The sequence below is a fragment of the Bos grunniens genome, chromosome 5 (genome assembly GCF_055505025.1).
Source record: "Bos grunniens cultivar Pamir isolate PY7600 chromosome 5, Bosgru_T2T1.0, whole genome shotgun sequence".
NCBI lineage: Eukaryota > Metazoa > Chordata > Mammalia > Artiodactyla > Bovidae > Bos > Bos grunniens.
In genome coordinates, this window is record NC_141169.1 from 42,227,397 (window position 1) to 42,248,859 (window position 21,463).

Here is a 21,463-nt window from a genome sequence, read left to right on the forward strand (position 1 = left end):
TTCTTTAATACCTCCCTCCTCAACCCAACTCTTCCAGGAACTACTACTAAAGATTAGGTCTCCAATTTGATTATTTATCTTACATTCTTTTCAACTTTTAAGAACCTGTATCTCATTGCTTCTTCGTGGTGTTTGTTCTGTGCAGTACTGCTGTCCGTCAAGGCTTAATATAATTTCCTGCTTCTCAGTTCTCTAAATATCCACAGCCCTTTATTTATCCACAGGCCACTTTTACAAGACTCATCTTTAAAACCTGCCTGCCAATGCAGGAGACCTAAGAAATTCTGGTTTGATCCCTGGGTTGGGAAGATTCCCTGGAGGAGGAAATGGCAACCCACTTCAGTAGTCTTGCATGGAGAATCCCATGGAGAGAGGAGCCTGGTGGGCTACAGTTCACAGGGTCACAAAGAGTTAGACATGACTGAAGAAACTTAGCACACACAGTGGTTAAGCACAGTGTTCTCAAGACCTAACTCTGCCACTGACTAGCTAGGTGATCTTGGGCAAGTCACTTAACATTAGTGGTTTCCCCATCATTAAAATGAGGATACATTTGCTCATAGGGTTCTTGTTAAGAAAAAAATGAGCTAATATACAAAAAGAACAGTGCTTGTTAGATATTAAGTGCTATTTATCCACTATTATAGTCATTTACCTAATTCTAATCTCACCATTTTACTACATATTCTTTTTGTGGGCCAAAATTATATCCTTTTATATCTGAATCCCCCTATAAAGACTAACAGTGCCTTAAATAGGACATATTTGTTGAATACTTATGTTGAATATTATGACAAAGCAGTTGTTCTGAGGGAACATGGTAAATGTTCTCCAGTTAATTCCTTTGTCTATATTTTAAGTTCCTAATAGTTCTCAAAATTTTCAACTGCAGAACAATCCTAACATCAGAGGAGAATAAATAAGTAGTCCAGGATGGTCTAGTAAAATAATTAAAATTTGTATTCTATAGTAGCACCAATAAGCTGTTAGTGATTACTAAGCCTTTTCTGGGACTCCGAGGCCCTTTAGGGTCTCAAGATCAGACACCATGATCAACTAATCTTGTCGACAGTATTAATAGAAAGTGGAAATACTCATTGTTTCATTATCAATCTGGGTTTGACCCTAAGGAGTCCATTCACCCCTTCCACACTCACCATGCATGAGAAAATTTATTTTTAAATTGCATATTTTATCTTAAAATTTCACAAGAGTTTTGCAATTTACTCTATAATGTATCCAAGATAGTTTAAATTTTAAAATATTATTTTCCTCTTATCTCTGAGTAAAACTGATGCTCCAAAGAGATGTGTCTGTCATGTTTTTTCTGTGGTTTCTTAAGTGCCCTGGTAACTAACAATTCTAGGTACAGTACTATCTCACTTTAAGAAACACAGTCTTTGACTACAAATTTCTTGTGGTATGCTCTAGTTAAATCCTCCCAATAGCAACTCCCCAAATACTGCTGCTGCTGCTGCTGCTAAGTTGCTTCAGTCGTGTCCGACTCTGTGTGACCCCATAGATGGCAGCCCACCAGGCTCCCCCGTCCCTGGGATTCCCCAGGCAAGAACACCGGAGTGGGTTGCCATTTCCTTCTCCCCCAAATACTACTCCCTGAATAATCAGAAATTTGAGATATATGACAGAGTAAGAATAGCACCAACATTTTCAGGCTTAAAATGTTATACATTTTAAAATGCTTCAGCATTTGTGAAACAACTTATTTAACAGTCACATTTTAAAGAATATTATAATCAAGTTGTATGAAATTATAATCATATATCAAGTAAATCTTGCAAAGCCTGTATGAGAATTTTCACTTTTCTCAAAGTGTAAGTTTGATGTTACAACTTACTTTCTAGCCAGAAATAATGATGATAAATTTCTAAAACAAAATGCTAACATATTCTTCAAAAGGATAAATGCATCTGCTAAAATTATTGGGCACAGTTACAATATTTGGTGAATGCAAAAGATGTCTCTCCTCTTATAAAATTCATTAGAATGTAAATGTGTTATATTACATCCATATACTACTGTCCTGGGTCTACTTGTTTAAAAAAATGTATTTAATGGCTCACTTTCAATCACAACAAATTTTTTTTCATCAAGGAATTTGATCAAATTAAATTCTGGGGCTACATAATTTCCATCCTGTGGACTTCAAGGTCAACAGCAATGAATAGGTTATATAAAACTAAATTTACAACCTATTGTTTTACTTCTAAATACAAAATACATTGTAAATTCTCTGTAAATTAGTAAAGTAAAAATTGTTTATTCTACCTTCCTTGGAAACAAACTAGACTGGATTTTTATGGTTGATGCTGATCCCGCCTCCCATTAAAGGATTTAAGGGCAGCAACTTCCTCCATAATACTTAGCAAGTTCATGCAAAGATTACATATTGACCCCAAGAAACCCCTCCCAAGAAGGGCAGGACAGAATGAAGGCAGAAAAAGGATCAGGTGCTGAGAGGCCTCATTAGAGCAGGACGCAGGACAGAGCAGGTACACCTCATGGAAAGTGGCTCCACGTGTGAAGCCTTGGGAAACACAGCGGGAAGAAACTGGATTGCTTCTGGTTTAGGAATAGAGACTTCGCGCTATGCCGTCCCATGTTGGATAACCATTAAAAAACCCACTCCTGGCAAGTTCTTTCCAGTTAAGGCTGTGCACTGCCCTCCAGGGCCTAGGAAAGAGGCGCCATTATGGGAATGAATATCCAGGGACTCAAGGGCTAAAATCAAGCGCCGGCAACAACCTACCGGGAACCCCCGACCCAATTCATCTCCTCAAAACTTCGGAGCGAGGAGACACTGGGGTCCTGACTGCCGGCGCTCCGGCGTCTTCGTTTTGCGCTAAGCGACAAGTTCCTTGGCCTTCGATGGCTCCTTCTCGCCTCCGGGCAGTATGGCCCAGACTCCCGAAAGCCTCTGCGGCCTTGGGTAGGCGGCTTCCAGCCTCCAGGCAGCCTCTGTTGTTTCGACGGGGAACCTATCCTGACAGAGCCGGAAGCGAAGCTGTGGGAAAGCAATTAGTCCACGTCAAGGAGGAAGAACACAACAGTTTTAACCGCTCAGACAGGGGAAACCTAAGTAAATGAAATACCGGACTGTGGCCACAGGGTTAGTGTTTCAAACCACCTACACTGTAATTTTATTTAGTTCTCTATTGGTCTCACTCAGCCTTTCTTCAGGTCAAAGACCAGCCTTGATGAAGAAAAAGAAAGCGAGGACAAAGTTATAGATCCAACCATTCCCACATACCGATTCTCCAAGTCTTTTAAAATCTTTCATTTTTAGTTTTAATATTCAGTAAACAGTTATTAGAAATATTGCACTATAGTAATTGAAAAGTCTGTATATTTTGTAATTTTTTGAGAACACCACATCAAAACTTGATTTAGCTATAAAAGCCCAAAGACTTTAAACTCTTTACTGGAAAAAACTCAAAACAAAATTGAGTTTTACTGTTCATTTATGTGTTATACTTGAATATATTAACCTGGAGAATATCTCATAATTTCAAATATAATACATTTTCTGTTCAGTCATTAGGAAATAGTACCTAAAATAGGATTATGTCCCAGGGCAGGCATCTTGTATAATCATGGGCTAAGTTGCTTTAGTTATGTCCAACTCTGTGCAGCCCCATGGACTGTAGCCTACCAGGCTCACCTGTTCATGGGATTCTCCAGGCAAGAACAATGGAGTGGGTTGCCATTCCATTCTTCATATATAATCATATAAGTACTGATTTTTATAACAAAAATTCAGTGAAGTACGTCTATCATTGGTTTGAATTAGACTAGATATTAAGTATTATTTGTAACAACTGAAACGTTGACCTAAGGTTTCATTGGCAATGTTATGCCTCACATGAAAAAGGTTAGCACAACTGATAGATAATGAGTCAAATACTGAGTTATTTTGGGCCAGAGGGCAATTAAGTAATTCTTGGGTCAGGAAACAGTTCAAGAAAGAAACAGAGCACGGCTAAAATATTATTTAGCATTTGTTGAAAAAATCCATCCAAAATTCTTAAATCTTAATTTATCATTATTATTAAAAATCATTTACTTTCTGGTGACTTACTATCTAAAAACATAAACATGCATTATCTGCATGATATATTTTTATTTATATACTAGTACATGTATATCAGTTATTATAAAAATTATTTCTGATGTTTTACAGTTTGTAAGTCATACTTTTTCTAATATATGTATATATTCTGTATCATTTATAAAGTGTATTTAATTCTGCTTAAATGAACATTGGTAGTGTCCACTTTGACATGGACATTGAGAGTATCACACTTGAGAACAGACTAATTTAATCTTATTGCTTATTTTTAATTTCTACTTACTTTCAATATCTTTTTCTAAGATTATTCCTCCCCTGTTAAGAAAAATTTTCTTTTCCACATAAAAACATGTAAACTCGACAAGCTATGTTTGCTATAGTAAAAAGTGATTTTTTTTCCACCTCCCTTTTCTCTAGTTTCAAACACAAACTAAATTAAAATTATTGTTGCTTAAATTGCACTATGAAAGAAGGACCTTGACATTCTTAGTTTCTTATTTAAATAGCATATGTTTCCAACTGGAATTACCTATCTGGTTTTCTACCATCTCTGCCTTTCCTGAAGGCTTGAGTCTAGTCTCAGGAGCTCCAATCAATCCTAGCCTTTGGGAGCAGAGTGGGGTTATAGGGGGGTTGTGGAATTTAAGTGGTGATAGTTAGGTCTGTACTTTAGTGGTTTATAATAGGTTAAATCTTATATTAACCTTTTCCCAGTTCTAGTAACTGAACTTCAACTTTCCTTGTACCACATTTATGGTAACCAAATTTCTATCTTGATTATTTTCTTTATACCCATTTCCTCATTCTAATAAGTCTTTCACTCTAGGCTTTAAAAGCTTTTCCTGTACCTGAGTTTCACTTTCAGTTGGTAAACTGACCTGCCTGTGTATTTAGGTCTCTAATTTTCTTAGCTTGTAGATTTCCCACTGCCCTGCTTCTTCCCTGATCTTGCCCTACACCAGTGATGCAAGCCACTTCCCTTGACTGCCAACTGCTTTCTGATCCATGCATCCCTCTGTATATCATGTTTTGCCAACTGAACATCCTCCTATACCCCAAGTTCCATTTATCCTGACCCTAACATGTCCTGTTACGGTCAGGAGATGTGACATAAAGAATTCAATTTTATAAATGTAAGGCAGCCTTATTGTGACACTGGAAAAGCATGGGATTAGGAACAAAAATTTTTTTGAAAATAAAAATGGCACTATGATCTCTATGTACAGACTTAGAAAGTCTTAATGGAATGATAGATTCTGCTGCTAATATGGCCAGCTATCAGAGTCTTGCATGAATTTGCCACTTGTATATTAGTAAATCTGCTGAATTGAATGGAAACAAATGCAGAGACCTATGATGATTCTTGGAAGTCATATAAGTATTTGGAAAAGGAGGAATGTTTATGGTTACTTATAAAAGTGACAATAGTTCTTTAGTCACAGTCAACTGAATAGTGAAGATCATTCGACAATGAGACAGGTTTAATATTCTAGCACAGGGACTGACAAACTTCCTTAGAGGATCAGGTAATAATTATTTTGAGCTCTATTTCATCTACCTAATTAAGTGACTTAGCACCAGCAGCAGCAATTCTGTCTCTGAGCTTTATTTCATCTACCTAATTGTCTCTATTGCCACAGACAATAAATAAATATATGGGTGTGGCTATGTTCCAATAAATCTTTATTTATGGACACAAAAATTTCATATAATTTTCACGTCACAAAATATTATTCTTCTTTTGGTGTATTTTCAGCCAGAGTTTACATGTAAAAACTATTCCCAGGTGGCGCTAGTGATAAAGAACCTGCCTGCTAGTGCAGGAGACGCGGATTCAATCCCTGGGTCGGGAATATCCCCTGGAGGAGGGCATGGCAACCCACTCCAGTATTCTTGCTTGGAGAATCCCAAGGACAGAGGAGCCTGGCCGGCTGCAGTCCATAGGGTCACACAGAGCTGGACACAACTGAAGCTACTAAGCATTCATTCTTAGCTCATAGGCTACATAAAAATTGGTGGGACAAATGTGGCCCACTGGTTGGTTTGTAATTTGCCAACTTCTGTTCTCATTCAGTGGACATCTTCCCAGGATTCCAGTTGACTAGAAATGTGTGTGTGTGTTGTGTGTGGGGCAGGGAGGTCAATGAGGGGTGGAGAAGAAAAAATGTTTTTGCATTTTTGAGAATAATTCATCTTTGCCTAAAAAATATGTCTGTTACATTTTTTAAAATATGCACAATTTTGCTTGATTGTTTACAGTTTAGTCCTCCATTAGAGATGCTGAGAATATTTTTGAACACTTGATTTTTATCAAATAATCAAAATGGAGATGGGAAGTAGATTACCTCTAAACCTAAACAAAACAAACAAAACAAGCTTACAAAAGACAAGGAACTCTTGCAAAATGAAGCAAGATGGTAGAGAAGCTATTTCTATCATCTAATTCCCCTTTGACTCCCAAATGGTTAACTTTTGAATATAAAGGCACATACCTCCAAGTACTAACTCTAAAAACACAGGGGTGGTAGAAGTGAAACACTGCTCTCATTTATTTAATAGTCACTTTGTAAATAATCACCAGTGTATCAGATCTCCATTGTTAAGAATAGCAGTTATGGGGCTTGAAGATTTTTATTATAAGGACAAGTAAACTTTGGAATGAAGTCATAGCAAAGAATTATTTTGTATTAGAGTGAAGACTTATCTCCCATTTATTTACAAAACAATAGCCTCATACAACTTGTTTGATAGGTTCTGGGATTTCATGTGAAATCACAGACACTAAAAAAAAAAAAAAATGGGCGAGGGGAGAGTGCTGAAAAACAGATCCGAATATTTGATACTTTGTTTTTTTCCAGTGCCCCTCCCATATGCTACTTTCTTCTCCCTTTCAGATTCATTCCATACCCTTTATCTGTTGATCCTCTCCTCTGTCATCTCCCCGGTTCCTTCTCCGTCATTGGAAATCTCCCTTTTTAGCTCTTGGAAATCTCCCTTTCTTTTTGCTCTTCCTCTGTGGTATCTACTAAAACCTTAGCGAAGTGATGTATTTTCTGAAACTTCTATGGGTTTCTAAGTGACGCTGAGCATGCTCAGTCGCCTAGGCAGGTTTTGTCGCCAGCAGCTGCCCTGATTCGACCTCTCCAAAAATAGACATTTAACTCTGAACTGTTTAAGGATATAATTCGTTTTGCTCTCTCTTCATTTTCAAGGTTCAAAGGAAAGCAGCGAGGATTCCAAGGGTCCCTTCGTCCTTACAGCCAATGAGGGGCCTGAGAGGGAGGAGCTTGGGGCTGCTCCGTGCAGCTTGAGCTTCTGAGGGAATCATCCCCAGTAGACGCGGTGGAGCCTGAGCTCTGAAGCATCTGTCACAGAACAAAATTTTTAAAAATAAAAACAATAACAGAAGAGGAGAAACGCTGCAAACTATGGAACGCTGTAAAACTTTCTGAAACATTTGCTGGGGATTCCTGTGGAGTATGATATTTTAAAACCAATTCTTTTTGAAGCTGGTTTGGGTAACTGGGAAAATGATACATATTCTAAATGCAGCAGCTGATCGAGTGAAATGGACCAGATCAAGGGCTGCTAAAAGGGCTGCCTGTGTGGTAGCTGCAGCATATGCTCTGAAAACCCTCTATCCCATCATTGGCAAGCATTTAAAGCAATCTGGCCACAGGAAGAAAAAAGGCGCTTACCCGGCTGCGGAGAACAGAGAAATACTGCATTGCACCGAGGCCACTTGTAAAAAACCTTCACCTGGAGTGAATGCAGATTTTTTCAAACAGCTACTAGAACTTCGGAAAATTCTCTTTCCAAAACTTGTGACCACTGAAACAGGATGGCTCTGCCTCCACTCGGTAGCTCTAATTTCAAGAACCTTTCTGTCTATTTATGTAGCAGGTTTGGATGGAAAAATTGTGAAAAGCATTGTGGAAAAGAAGCCTCGGACTTTCATCATCAAGTTAATCAAGTGGCTTATGATTGCCATCCCTGCCACCTTTGTCAACAGTGCAATAAGGTACTTGGAGGGCAAATTGGCCTTGGCCTTCAGAACTCGCCTAGTAGACCATGCCTATGAGACCTATTTTGCGAATCAGACTTATTATAAGGTGATCAATATGGATGGGAGGCTGGCAAACCCTGACCAGTCTCTCACTGAGGATATTATGATGTTTGCTCAGTCGGTGGCTCACTTGTACTCCAATCTGACCAAACCTATTTTAGATGTAATTCTAACCTCCTATACACTTATCCAAACTGCTACATCCAGAGGAGCAAGCCCAATTGGGCCCACTGTTTTAGCAGGGCTTGTGGTATATGCCACTGCTAAAGTGTTAAAAGCCTGCTCTCCCAAATTTGGTAAATTGGTGGCTGAAGAAGCTCATAGAAAAGGCTATTTGCGGTACGTGCACTCCAGAATCATAGCCAATGTTGAAGAAATTGCCTTTTACAGAGGACATAAGGTAAGAAAGAAATTAATATGATGGGTGAAATGTGAGATTGTTCAAACTGCCACTGCAGTGCCAGATACCATCTGTTGTATTGTTTTTGTGCTCATTTCTTTAGCATTTTGGATTCTTATGATGTTTAAAGCTGTATTAAAATATATGCTTTGTTACCCTTTTTAATCATAAGCTGTTAAAGAATTATATGTTAAGTGAAAACTTATCTAAAGTTTCATGAGAATAACATTTTCACCACTCTAAAAAGCTCTACTTATCCAAACATGCTCAGAATTATCTCCAAAGAATTTTCTTAAAACTAAATCCTAACTAAGTAGATGGTCCTAGAACACTGAAGAAAAATATATGTTTAAAAGCTAAGTAAACATGCTTCCATTGAGATGGGAAATTTAGGATGCTATTGTTTGTTTATTTTTCAAGAGAAAAAAAAAGTGCTTTCATATCAGAATACAAGTGTGACAATTTTGCATGACTGGTCAATGATGGAGTTCCTTAGTTCTAATAAGTATAGGAGAGTGACTTACAAATGGCATTTTCATTACTTATCATATTTTGAGACAAATAAAAAAAGATAGTGAAATGAAATTTTGCCTAGTTTTGAGGGAAAAGTAAAGATTAGAGACAAAGAAGGAAAAAGGAGTTCCAGAATATTTTTATATATTAAAGATTTTCAACATTTAGCAGGTCCCTAGAATAACCTAATTACATAAACTTGCAGTCCATTTAAGAATATTAAATATGACAGGAATCTTTAAATCTTAATACAAATGACCTGGCAAATTAAACAATAAATTATTCTAAAGTTGAAATGGCATTATGATTATGAAGCAGAATTAATTTTCAAAACCATCAATTATTTTTAAAAATTTAGTAGTACCATTCTGAAGAAGAAAATTTAAAGCAGATTTAGGACTTATATTCCCACTTGAAAATTGGCCTCATACATTGTATAAATCATATTTATTTTGAATCATTGAACTCAGTGATATAAATTATAACATGCTGTAGGCTTCTTGCATTTAGACATAACATAGTAAATTGAGTGCTCAAAAGTAGGGTTGATTACACGTATACATGTCATGTGTTTATTTTCACTTATTTTTTTGTGATCAAGGACAAGGTTCTAGCTGTTTATTCATGTTTTATGGATTATCATTTAGTGTTAACATCTTATACAGATAAGTTTGAAACCATAAGTATAAATCACTTGTCTGTATTTATATTTAAAATTATATATACTGAATATCAGATATTTAAAAAATAATTTAGATGTGATTACAACTGAAATAATGGCTAATTCTGACATAATCTGTATTTATTGGTTGTTAGAATCACAGATAAGAGTATACTAAGAAAGAGAAATATGAAATTATCTTTAAAGAAAGTCCTCAAACATACATTATTTATTTTTATAGTTCATACTAGGTTAATTCTTATCTCTTTTTCTCTCCATAGGTAGAAATGAACCAACTCCAGAAAAGTTACAAAGCTTTAGCAAATCAGATGAACCTCATTTTATCCAAACGTTTATGGTACATCATGATAGAGCAGTTCTTGATGAAGTATGTTTGGAGCAGCAGTGGACTAATTATGGTGGCTGTACCTATTATCACTGCAACTGGCTTTGCAGATGGTGGTAATGACATTTACACTCAATATTAAATATATGCTTCAGATTAATTCTTTTTAAAGTGTCACTGCTGGAGTTGTGTGAGTAAATTGTGTAGCCATCATTCTATAGTCCTTAATGGTCAGAAACAATGGGAAACTTTGAAACATCCAATAATAACATCAACTGTTTACAAGAAGTGACTCAAAAGATCTTTCCAGCTCTGCAGTATTTCAGAAACCTCTGATGTAGTGTTTTGGGGGGTTAATCTTGAGCAATTTCAGTTATACTGCCTAGTAAAGAATATTTCTCTAGTTTACATTTAAACTCTACACAAATTAATACCTTCAAAAAGAGTATAATAGTTCTCACCATATATTATAAATTTCAGTTCTGCACATAACATGCTTTTAGTCTATAAGTATTCTATAACTGGATCTGCCTTGATTGTAATTTGAAGAGTCGGTTGACTACCTTAAACAATCAATAATACTGTTTCAGGGAGTGCTTCATTCCATGGAACAGGGCTTCCTCTACTTGTAGGCAGTATATTACATAACTTCCTATTTGGTGATATTGAGGGGATAAGGGTTGTAAAGTTGCATGTGTCTAATTTTATCTTATCACTGTTTCAGTGGGGTTTTTTTTTCTTCAACATTTTTCATCCTTTGGGACAACTAAGAAATGTAAGGACAAGGAGGACAATATTAAAATGTTATGTAATATTTGAGATGGGAGTTTGGGTCTTAATTGGCAGGACAGATGTTATGAATTAAAAAAGAAGAATTTTCCTCTGTCTCTCCAAAGTAAAACATTCACCTTCCTCTTTAAAAATCATTTGACCAAACTTGGTGTTAGTATTGAAGGAACTAGAGAAAAACATTGGCTTTGTGGTGAGACAGAGCTTTGCTCAACTCTGCTTTTCCTCTTTTTGCCTGTGTCCTGTTAGTCAAGTTAATTAAACTGTCTAAACCTCAGTTTCCTCATCTGTATCAGATGTATTCCTTTCTGTATCAGAAAGACTACTTCAGAGTGCTGTTGTGAGAATTTAGGAGAAAAAAGTATCAAGAACATCAGTGTTCTTAATACATGGTGATAATTATTGCCTAGAAAACAAATGGCAACACTAAGAAAAATGTAACAGAATTCACACTATTTACAGTTATTTTTGGTACAGAATTAAGTATTAACAGTTTGTTTGAAGTCATCCAATAAAAAACAAAAAAATTACCATGTGCTTTAATATTTTAAAACAGTGCTTTAATGCTTTACCAATTCTTATAAAAACACTTGTCAAATTTGAGTCATTCTCAACTAAACTTATTCATCTTGGTAAAGTAGAATTTGTCAGTCGCTTGTGATAAGTGATATATATACCAAATGTACTCTACAGCTCAACTGTCTAATAGACAATGTATTTAGACCATGAGGAAAACTGAATTCTACCTGTTCATTTAATGCTTTCAAAATTTGTTTTAATCATTTAAAAAGTTTATATTGAAAAGGGCATTGTTAGTATTTTAAATTTAATCTTTTCATAATGAAATAAAATAAATTGCTTTTTCAAAAGAGTATTAGAGAAAAAAAGACACAAACCTATATGGTCTTAAGATTAGTTCTACTAAGAAATTTAGCAAAATTGTCAAATATTTATAGTGAATATGTACAAGTTTATGGACATTTTAAAGGTTTGTGTATAATGTATATTAGAAACTACCCTAATAACAAAATTATGATGTTGTTCTTAGCCTTTAGAAGAACTGATCTTATTAGAAAACCTTGGAGTATTCAACATAGAGCAGAGAAAATGTAGCTATTAATGGTGACAAATTAACACCACAGAGACCAGTAAGAAGTAAACAATGTATGCAAAAATCTAATAGTCTTACTTCTGTAGATGATGTAATAAGATGTTTAAAAATAAATACTATGAATCTAGAAAGTACCATAGTAACTTAAAAAACAGCATTAAAATTTTAGATTGAAAATGTGATAATAGTCCGTTTGATGCAAGTGAAACAAAATAATTCTTAAAACTTCTTTTCAAAAGAAAGCTTTATGAAAAGAAAAGCAATATAATAATTTCATAGAAGAATAAAATGAATTCATATGATGATATTTTTATGAAACTATGCTTCAATATTATAATTTCTAAGATTACTGTATATATCCTTATAATATTTGTGTGTATATAATTACTAAATATATTTGACTTATAATGATATAATACATGAAAATATTAAGTTATCATTTTACTCTGACAAAATAATTAATTTTTTAAGATAATGACATTATTTTTGAGGCTTTGGGTCTTGGAATTAAATACTATCTATTCTAATCTTGGAGAAGGAAATGGCAGCCCACTTCAGTATTCTTGCCTGGAAAATCCCATGGACGGAGGAGCCTGGTAGGCTACTGTCCGTGGGGTCGCAAAGAGTTGGACATGACTAAGCGACTTCACTTTCACTTTCACTTTCATTCTAATCTAGTCTTCAATCTTAATTTATGCTTAGGCCCTGAGTTGTCTCTTACATTAGAGATAAATGAAGTGCATGATACTATATATTTTAATGCAAAATAGATCGGGAAAATGGGTGAATAAGAGAACAATAGCAAAGAGAAAAAGGATAAAAGGTAGAAAAGAGGAAAGAAAGAGAATAAAGGAAGAAACAGGCTACTGTTCAAATCTTGATTGCTATTTTATTCATCCTTGAGAAAGTTGCAGAAACTGTATATGCGTAAATTTTCCTTTCTTAACTGTAGGAATAATAATGTATTTTAAGAATTGTTAAGAAATTATATATAATATATTTAATGTGCCTTGAAACAGTCCATGGCAAATAGTAAGAATTTAGGTGGAAGCAATGGTTAATGTTTATTATATTCTTATGCTGTGGGCTCTGGTATCAGATTGTCTGGGTTCAAATCTGGCTTTTTCATTTATTAGGTTGTGACATAGGACAATTCATTAAACCTTTTTGTACTTGAGTTTCCCCATTCTAAACTGGGAGAAATTATAGCAGAGTTGTTATGAAGATTAAAGAAGATCACATGTGTAAAATTTAGAACAATGCCTGCATCATAAGAATTGTTCAATAGATGTTTGCTGGTCTGATTATTACTGTTAAAGGGGCAAGACATTTGAAAGTGATTAGAAAGTTGGTGGTAAAGATGAAGATAGGAGGAATAGCCTCCTATCTTATCCTATCATATCCTATCTTATCCTATCATTAGGATAATCCTAAATTATCCTATCATAATTTTGGCAAGAGGAGAAAAGAAAAATAGTTGTATAGTAGATTTATTATACTATATAGCTACAACTTTTAAAATCTTGTGATAAGAACAAGATTACACTTATTAATATACTGAGGTTCACATTGCAAAATTGCATATGTTGTCATGTCATTTTCACATCAAAAGAGGAATTTAGAGGAGTGATCTAGTCAGGAGCCCCAAATCTGCCTAAGGTCACACAAATGGTTAGTGAAAGCACTAAGGATAGAAGACTTTATATAATTCCTTGTGTAATGCCTTTTTCTCCTTCACTGTGCTGTCTTTATATTAACTATATTGGAACTTACTCTATAAGGGACTTACTTGAGACCAAGTAATCATGGGAGCAAATCATTGAAAAAGAGGGATTGATTATTAATTATATATAATCTGTTATTTTTACAGAAGACAGTACTCCTTTATTTGCTTCTCATTAAGATAAAGACTGAAATTATGTGAAGGAAATAGTTACCTGGGGGCTATAATCTCAATTGTTTTAATTTTATTGACCACTTCTATTCATATCAAGAGCAATTCTGAAAAAGGTTAGGAAAAGCTACTTATAAGTCTCTCCTGCCAGACCTTATTACGGGCACCTAACAAGCAAGGAAGAGAGCAGCTAAGTCACTGGTGCTGCCAATATTGGTAATCTGATAGTGTAAGGTGCACATCAGAAGTAGCAACTGAGAGGTACTGCTCTTAGGAATAGAACTAAATTTTCCCCAACACCCTAGTAACATGGGTAATGTTTTTATTCTCAAAAGTGTACCTGCAACAAGACTATATCTAGGCTCCTGCTACATTAGTATGTCTCATATTCTAATGTAAAATTATTGAAATAAAATGTTATATTGTAGGTCAATTTAGATATGATAGGTGGCAAGAATACAAAGAGGAGCTATACAAAAAAGATCTTCATGACACAGGTAACCACGATGGAGTGATCACTTAGCTAGAGCCAGACATCCTCGAATGCGAAGTCAAGTGGGCCTTAGGAAGCATCACTACAAACAAACCCAGCTGAGCTATTTAAATCCTGAAAGATGATGCTGTGAAAGTGCTGTACTCAATGTGCCAGTGCATTTGGAAAACTCAGCAGTAGCCACAGGACTGGAAAAGGTCAGTTTTCATCCCAATCCCAAAGAAAGACAATGCCAAAGAATGCTCAAACTACCACATAATTGCACTCATCTCACATGCTAACAAAGTAATGCTCAAAATTCCCCAAGTGAGGCTTCAATAGTATGTGAACCAAGAACTTCCAGATGTTCAAGCTGGATTTAGAAAAGGCAGAGGAACCAGAGATCAAATTGCCAACATCCGTTGGATCATAGAAAAAGCAAGAGAGTTTCAGAAAAAGCATCTACTTCTGCTTTATTGACTATGCCAAAGCCTTAAACTCTGTGGATACAAACAAGCTATGGAAAATGCTTCAAGAGATGGGAACACCAGACCTCCTTCCCTGCCTCCTGAGAAATCTGTATGCAGGTCAAGAAGCAACAGTTAGAACGGAGGTGGAACAACAGACTGGTTCCAAATTGGAAAAGGATTACATCAAGGCTGTGTACTGTCACCCTGCTTATTTAACTTATACGCAGAGTACATCATGCAAAATGCCAGGCTGGATGAAGTATAAGCTGGAATCAAGATTGCCAGGAGAAATATCAGTAACCTCAGATATGCAGATGACACTACCTGTATGGCAGAAAGTGAAAAGGAACTGAAGAGCCTCATGATGAAAGTGAAAGAGGAGAGTGAAAAGGCTGGCTTAAAACTGAACATTCAAAACTAAGAACATAGTATCTGGTCCCATCACTTCATGGCAAATAGATAGGGAAACATGGAAACAGTGACAGATTTTATTTTCTTGGGCTCCAAATTCACTGCAGATAGTGATTGCAGCCGTGAAATTAAGATGCTTGCTCCTTGGAAGAAAAGCTATGACCAACCTAGACAGCATATAAAAAGCAGAGACATTACTTTGCCAACAAAGGTCCGTCTAGTCAAAGCTATGGTTTTTCCAGTAGTCATGTATGGATGTGAGAGTTGGACCATAAAGCAAGTTGAGTGCCAAAGAACTGATGCTTTTGAACTGTGGTGTTGGAGAAGACTCTTGAGAATCCCTTGCACTGCCAGGAGATCAAACCAGTCAATCTTAAAGGAAATCAGTTCTGAATATTCATTGGAAGAACTGATGCTGAAGGTGAAACTCCAAGACTTTGGCCACCTGGTGTAAAGAACCACCTCATTGGAAAAGACCCTGAAGCTGGGAAAGCTTAAATATGGGAGGAGAAGGGGATGACAGAGGATGAGATTGATGGATGGCATCACCAACTCGATGCACATGAGTTTGAGCAAGCTCCAAGAGTTGGTGATAGACAAGAAAGCCTGGCATGCTGCAGCCCATGGGCTCACAAAGAGTCAAACACGACTTAATGACTGAACTGAACTGAATTGTCCTGTTGACCAATTATCATAACAGCGATTATCAATATATATCAGACATACTTTTAGCTGTAAGTAGCTATGCATCTAAGTAGTTACATTTGTAAAGTATAATACATATATCAACAGGACATAGTCATTAGTGTACCACTCAATGACTTGTCATAAAGTTAACACATATACGTAATCACCACTCAGAAGAAATAGAAGCTTACCTTCATCCCAGAAGTCCTCATACCCTTTCCCAGTCCTATCCTCATCCTAAGGCTACCACCCCCATCCCTACTTACTCCTACCCCTGCCACGCCTCATCAAAGGTAATTATTTTACTGACCATTTATTAGTAGTAGACCATTTATTTGCTGGTTTTGGAATCTTCCATAAGTAACCTTGTATAGTATGTCTAAGCATTCTAGTTGTTCCATTCTTTGCCAGTGTTTGATGTCAGTCTTTTTCACTCAGGTATTTTTCATTTTAGGTATATGGTAAGTTTTTAGTGATACCTCATTGTAGTCTTACCATTTCTTTGTTGACAAATGAGATTAAGCACTTTTTTTCATTTGTTGGCCATTTGGATAGCCATTCTTATGAAATACTGATAATTTTTTGATTAATTTTAGATTGTTTTTAAATATGTTTTTTCTTACTGATTTGTAAAAGCTGTTATGTATTCTGTAGTAAGTCTTTTGTCAGACACATGCACAAAATGTCCAATATTTTTCCCAGTTGATTCTTCCTTTTTCAATCTCTTAACAGCTTGTCTAAGTGAAGCAATCATTTTAATATAATTCAGTCTGTCAATTAATTCTTTGTGGTTAATGGCTTTGTGTCCTGTTTAAGAAATAGTTGTGTAACCCAAGGTCATAAGATATTGTCCAATTTTATCTCTTAGAAATTAATTATTTTTCATTTCACGTCAGTCTACTCAAAGTTGATATGTGGTATGAGGTTGGATAAGGCTGTAAGTTTTTGCTGAGATTTTTCAAGATGTCAAAGGTAAAATATAAATAAAAAGAAAGAAATTCAAATATAAATCAAAGGGTAAAAGTACAAAAGAAGAACCTACTTTTTCAACTTTTATGAAATTAACAGACAATTTTCTTAGAACAGTGTTAGGTTTATGGGAGAATTTATCAGAAAGTACAGTGTACCTACCAGAGTTTCCCCTCTTATTTACATCTTGTGTTAGTGTTGTACGTTCATTACAACTAATAAACCATAATTTATACATTGTTAACTGAAGTCCATAGTTTACATTAGGGTTCACTCTTTGCATCATATGGTTCTACAGGATTTGAGAAATTATGACATAATTTTAAAATCCTTCATTTTAAAATCCTTTTTCATCTTTTCAGTGAAATAGTAACTGATATGACCATGTTTCAATATATACCTATTATTATCAGGCCTGGAAAGTACTAATAAGATGAGAATATAATGCTAACTATTAAATCCTTAAATGCAGAACGTTTGAAAAAATATTGAAAATATTTGGTAAGGAAAATGAAATGTGTCTACCTAGCATACAAAATAGGTGAGGGCTTTAGGTTGTGAGTTTATATGTCTAACAGACACTAAGAAATCTGACCTTATCATAGAAGTCACATAGTTCCCTACTGTGTGTATGATAAAATACTCCTGCACTGCTCTTAAACCACTTGCTAAAGAACAATTAGTAGAATAAAAATATCAAATGAAATCTTTCCGGAGCTATTTGTGATTTTGTTACAAATTTGCAAGTTTAAAAGCTTGGAGAAAACCCAGTAGGTATTAGTCTGCCAAAGTAGTAGAGAAAGTAGCATCCTATACCAGACAGCAGTCTGTCTGTGCTAGTGTTCTCTTTTTAATACAGACTGTCAGTGAAAGCTGTTATTCAAACCCCTAACTGATAAAATCCCATAATTAGTTTAGCCAGATTCTCTGCGTCAAAACTATTTTAGCACTTTAACTGATATAGCAATCACTATTTTGGTAGCTTGCTGAGAGTCCTTTGTTAATTTTTTGTGGCTGTCTAAATTTTGCCACACATTTAAATGTTCTTTAGTATATGAAGATTCTGTTCCCAGTTTATCCAATCACATCTTTCTTTTCTTACTTACACTAACTCTTATAGCCTTTCTTTGTACAACTAACTTCCAGGGAAACAAAAATAATTCTCTAAAGCAGTGCTCAATAGCCAAACCAGGAGGTTCCCATGAACTCATGGTTGTTCTGATTCTCAAAATCAGTGCTTGCCACCAACCAATACTGTAACTTGACCAAGTTATTTATTCAATTGGCATTGCCTGAAATTTCTCTTCCCCGAGGTATTGCTTATGCTGTACTTGTGATCTTTTAAAATTTTATGCTGTCTTCAAGCCCTCACTCACAGTCTGTTTCTCCATGAAGCATTTTCTGTCTCTTTCATCAAGAAATTATTTTCGTCTCTTTCAAATTCATCACACTAACTCTCCTCATAGGTTGCCCTGCATTGTTATTTGGAAACTTGTCTTCTCTCCTACCAAACTGTAAGCTCCCTAAGGAGAGTTTGAAAAGCACATTTAATCCTTCCATGTCCTATAGCACCTTGCCTAATTTCTTGTAAATCTTGCTGTTCAGTGAATATCTGCTGAATGAATTTACCTTCTATTATGCATGGATCCCTTTCAGACTCAGCTGAGCTGTCTATGAGCAAGTAAAGGTGAAAGTATCTGATAATTATATCTGGGCACATGTTAAATACTTGCATTGTCAGGGAGAAAAAAAAAGCCCTTTTTTGCTGAGATAAATCCAGATGAAATAAATATCACAGTGGCTATGATATATGGCTCTATTATTCTAATTTCCTTCATTAATTTATAGCTTTCAATTTTGAACTTTGGTGATAGTCTGTAGAAAGACTGGATGGAGAATCAAATTGATGGCAAGATAAAAGTAATGACCTCGAGAGAATAATTTTGAAGAGCAAGACTAAACTTGCTAAATATAAAATAACAACACTTACAAAAAGTAATAATGCCTAACATTTAAGACGGAGAAGGTAATGGCAACCCACTCCAGTACTCTTGCCTGGAAAATCCATGGACGGAGGAGCCTGATAGGCTGCAGTCCATGGGGTCGCTAAGAGTCGGACACGACTGAGCGACTTCACTTTCACTTTTCATTTTCATGCATTGGAGAAGGAAATGGCAACCCACTCCAGTGTTCTTGCCTGGAGAATCCCAGGGACAGGGGCGCCTGATGAGCTGCCGTCTATGGGGTCGCAGAGTTGGAAATAACTGAAGCGACTTAGCAGCAGCAGCAGCAACATTTAAGAGCGATTATTATAAGCTACGGATTAGGCTAGCATCGAATAGTAGGTTCTAAACACTCTGGTGAGTTAAGAAGAGTGAATAAAATACAGTTTTGCCCCTTAAATAACTTATAGTCCACTGGCAAAGCCAGACGAGGATTTCCAGGGAAACCTGTATTAAATAGTTAACTGTTTAAGAAAGAGCTCGGCACAAAGGAAAGTATATTAAAATCAGAAGAAATTGTATATGCAAATACTAGACAGTAAACAGAATTTTACCTGTTTGGGTGTTGCTGAACTATAGGGTGAAAGTTGAAATGAGTAGACAGAGGTAGATTATGATGGTCAGCTACTTTGCATTTCTTTTAAAAGAAATCACACTAGAAATGTTTGCTTAGATTCCAGTTAGTGGTTTTTTTATTGACTGAATCAGTAGCATTTTTTTACCTGGCTGTAATAGAGCAGGGAGTTGAATTTGGTAAGGGTTAAAAGAATGCTTAATGAAAATTGTCTTAATATCTATAGATTTAATTCTTCTAACTCTCCTAGAAAAATAAGACAAAGGAAGATTTGAATAAAATCTGGTACAAATACTATATTTGTAATAATTCATTAATTTCTAGGAAATCCTGATACTAATGAAAAGTTCACATATGATTGAGTCACAGCTTGAATCAAAACTCAGTATAAAATAAAACATTTAGTTACTTAAAAAATTCAATAGTTTTTAATTTGCTTTTAGATCTAGAGGATGGTCAGAAACAAGCTATGGTTAGTGAACGGACAGAAGCCTTTACCACTGCTCGAAATTTATTGGCTTCTGGAGCTGATGCTATTGAAAGGATTATGTCTTCATACAAAGAGGTACTTGTATTTCTTGTCAGTTTGATTTAAATAAGATGTATGAAAATCAAGCAAAAATGTAAATTACTACATATATTTATTGTTTTGGAAACACCTATTCTCTAGCAAAAACTGCTAAGAGTAAAATCAAGATAAAGGACAAGTCCCAAGTGTATTTATTATCTTTCAGTTTTTATACTCTCAATTGTCAACTCCTCTTTTTCTGTCTGTAGTATAACATATTTGTTTTTTAAATTTTACTAAGAGGCCTTTTGGTATGCATTCTGGAGTGAGAATGTCTCAATTTAAATTCCTGCTCCAGTGTTTGCAAATTATTTGAACTCAACCTGTTTGTGTCTATTTCTTCATCTGTAAAATAGGGATAATGAAGGTGATGACTTTGTAGAGTTATGATAGTAAGCACTTTTATAAATGTTAGCCAATAATATTACTTATACACCTTACAAACTTTTACTTATCCCTCAAGTCGACCACATATAAGAAACCCTTTTGTGATTCCACTTTCTTTTTGAAGCCTGGGTCTTCCTTCTTTGTGCTCATAGTACACCTGGTGCTTTACCACATTGTAATTGTTTATTTCCTGCTTGAGACCCTGAGTGGAAAGCAGGAATTATCTTATTCATCTTTACATTTTTAACATCTATTTTAATGTTTAGATTGTATATGGTCAGTAAATGTTTCCTGAAAGAATGGAAACAGACCTACAGATATCACAGGGTTAAGATTAAAAGTTGCTCTTTTCAATTCAGATATTAAATAATATTCCCATGGATAGTCATTCTTGCTATTAATGACTCCTGTGGCTTTTGTATCTATATAGATTGCCAGAGCATCATTATAAATTTATCTGCCTATTAAATTATCCTTGAATAAATTATATAAGATAGTTGCAAAGTTTGTGATTTGCTGACAGAACTTTTCAGTTTCTTTCAACAACTGATTTATTGAATTTTTTTTTAAAAGATAAAACCAGTTGTTTAGGGCCATAAAGCAAAACAGCTCAAAAATTTTTTTTCAAATAGTAATTTTGATAATCTGGAGACATAGCTTTGAGGGTAGGTTTTTTGATCTAATAAATTTCTTATTAAAATTAAATGACAAATCAAAATTTTATACAATTCACATTCAAATACTTTGCTAAGTCACAGAGAGAATATCAATTTGTTTTTCTAGAGTGTCTCCAACATAAGAAATGATTGCATTTTGTTTTATTTTGACTGTATGTGCATTGAATCATAGAATTTTCACTTCTAAAGAATCTTATTATTGCTGTGAAAGCACATGAAAGCATCATGGTTTTCCACTAGCTCTGAAGGGAACCAGATTTCTTTTTAGAGAAACCCCCTTTTCATATATCTTGAAGTAATTTGTCGGCAATCGCATTCTCATTTTTTTTTTTTTTTTTTACACTCTTGGCCCATTCACCTCTGCATCCTGTTATACTA

General features: G+C 35.2%; 2 protein-coding genes across 9 annotated transcripts in view; one reads left to right on the plus strand and one right to left on the minus strand.

Moving 5' to 3' along the window:
- The window catches only part of REDIC1 (regulator of DNA class I crossover intermediates 1), an 84,166-nt gene extending 81,099 nt beyond the window's left edge, over window positions 1-3,067 (minus strand). For 2 of the 6 annotated variants that reach the window (XR_015163770.1, XM_086399930.1), the window contains exon 1: window positions 2,768-3,016. Coding sequence is in view for 3 of the 6 variants with exons in the window: in XM_086399930.1 (XP_086256056.1) it covers window positions 2,768-2,790 (23 nt within the window). In the remaining 3 variants the exon portion in view is untranslated. Of the gene's footprint in view, window positions 1-2,763 lie in introns of all 6 variants that reach the window. The other 4 variants (XM_086399928.1, XM_086399926.1, XM_086399927.1 and 1 more) reach the window with 3 other exon arrangements.
- Window positions 3,068-7,422: 4,355 nt separating this feature from the next.
- ABCD2 (ATP binding cassette subfamily D member 2) overlaps window positions 7,423-21,463 on the plus strand; it is an 87,805-nt gene continuing 73,764 nt past the window's right edge. For 2 of the 3 annotated variants that reach the window (XR_015163768.1, XM_086399925.1), the window contains exons 1-2: window positions 7,423-8,553; window positions 10,009-10,189. Coding sequence is in view for 2 of the 3 variants with exons in the window: in XM_086399925.1 (XP_086256051.1) it covers window positions 7,618-8,553; window positions 10,009-10,189 (1,117 nt within the window). In the remaining variant the exon portion in view is untranslated. Of the gene's footprint in view, window positions 8,554-10,008; window positions 10,190-19,896; window positions 20,019-21,463 lie in introns of all 3 variants that reach the window. The other variant, XM_086399924.1, reaches the window with a different exon arrangement.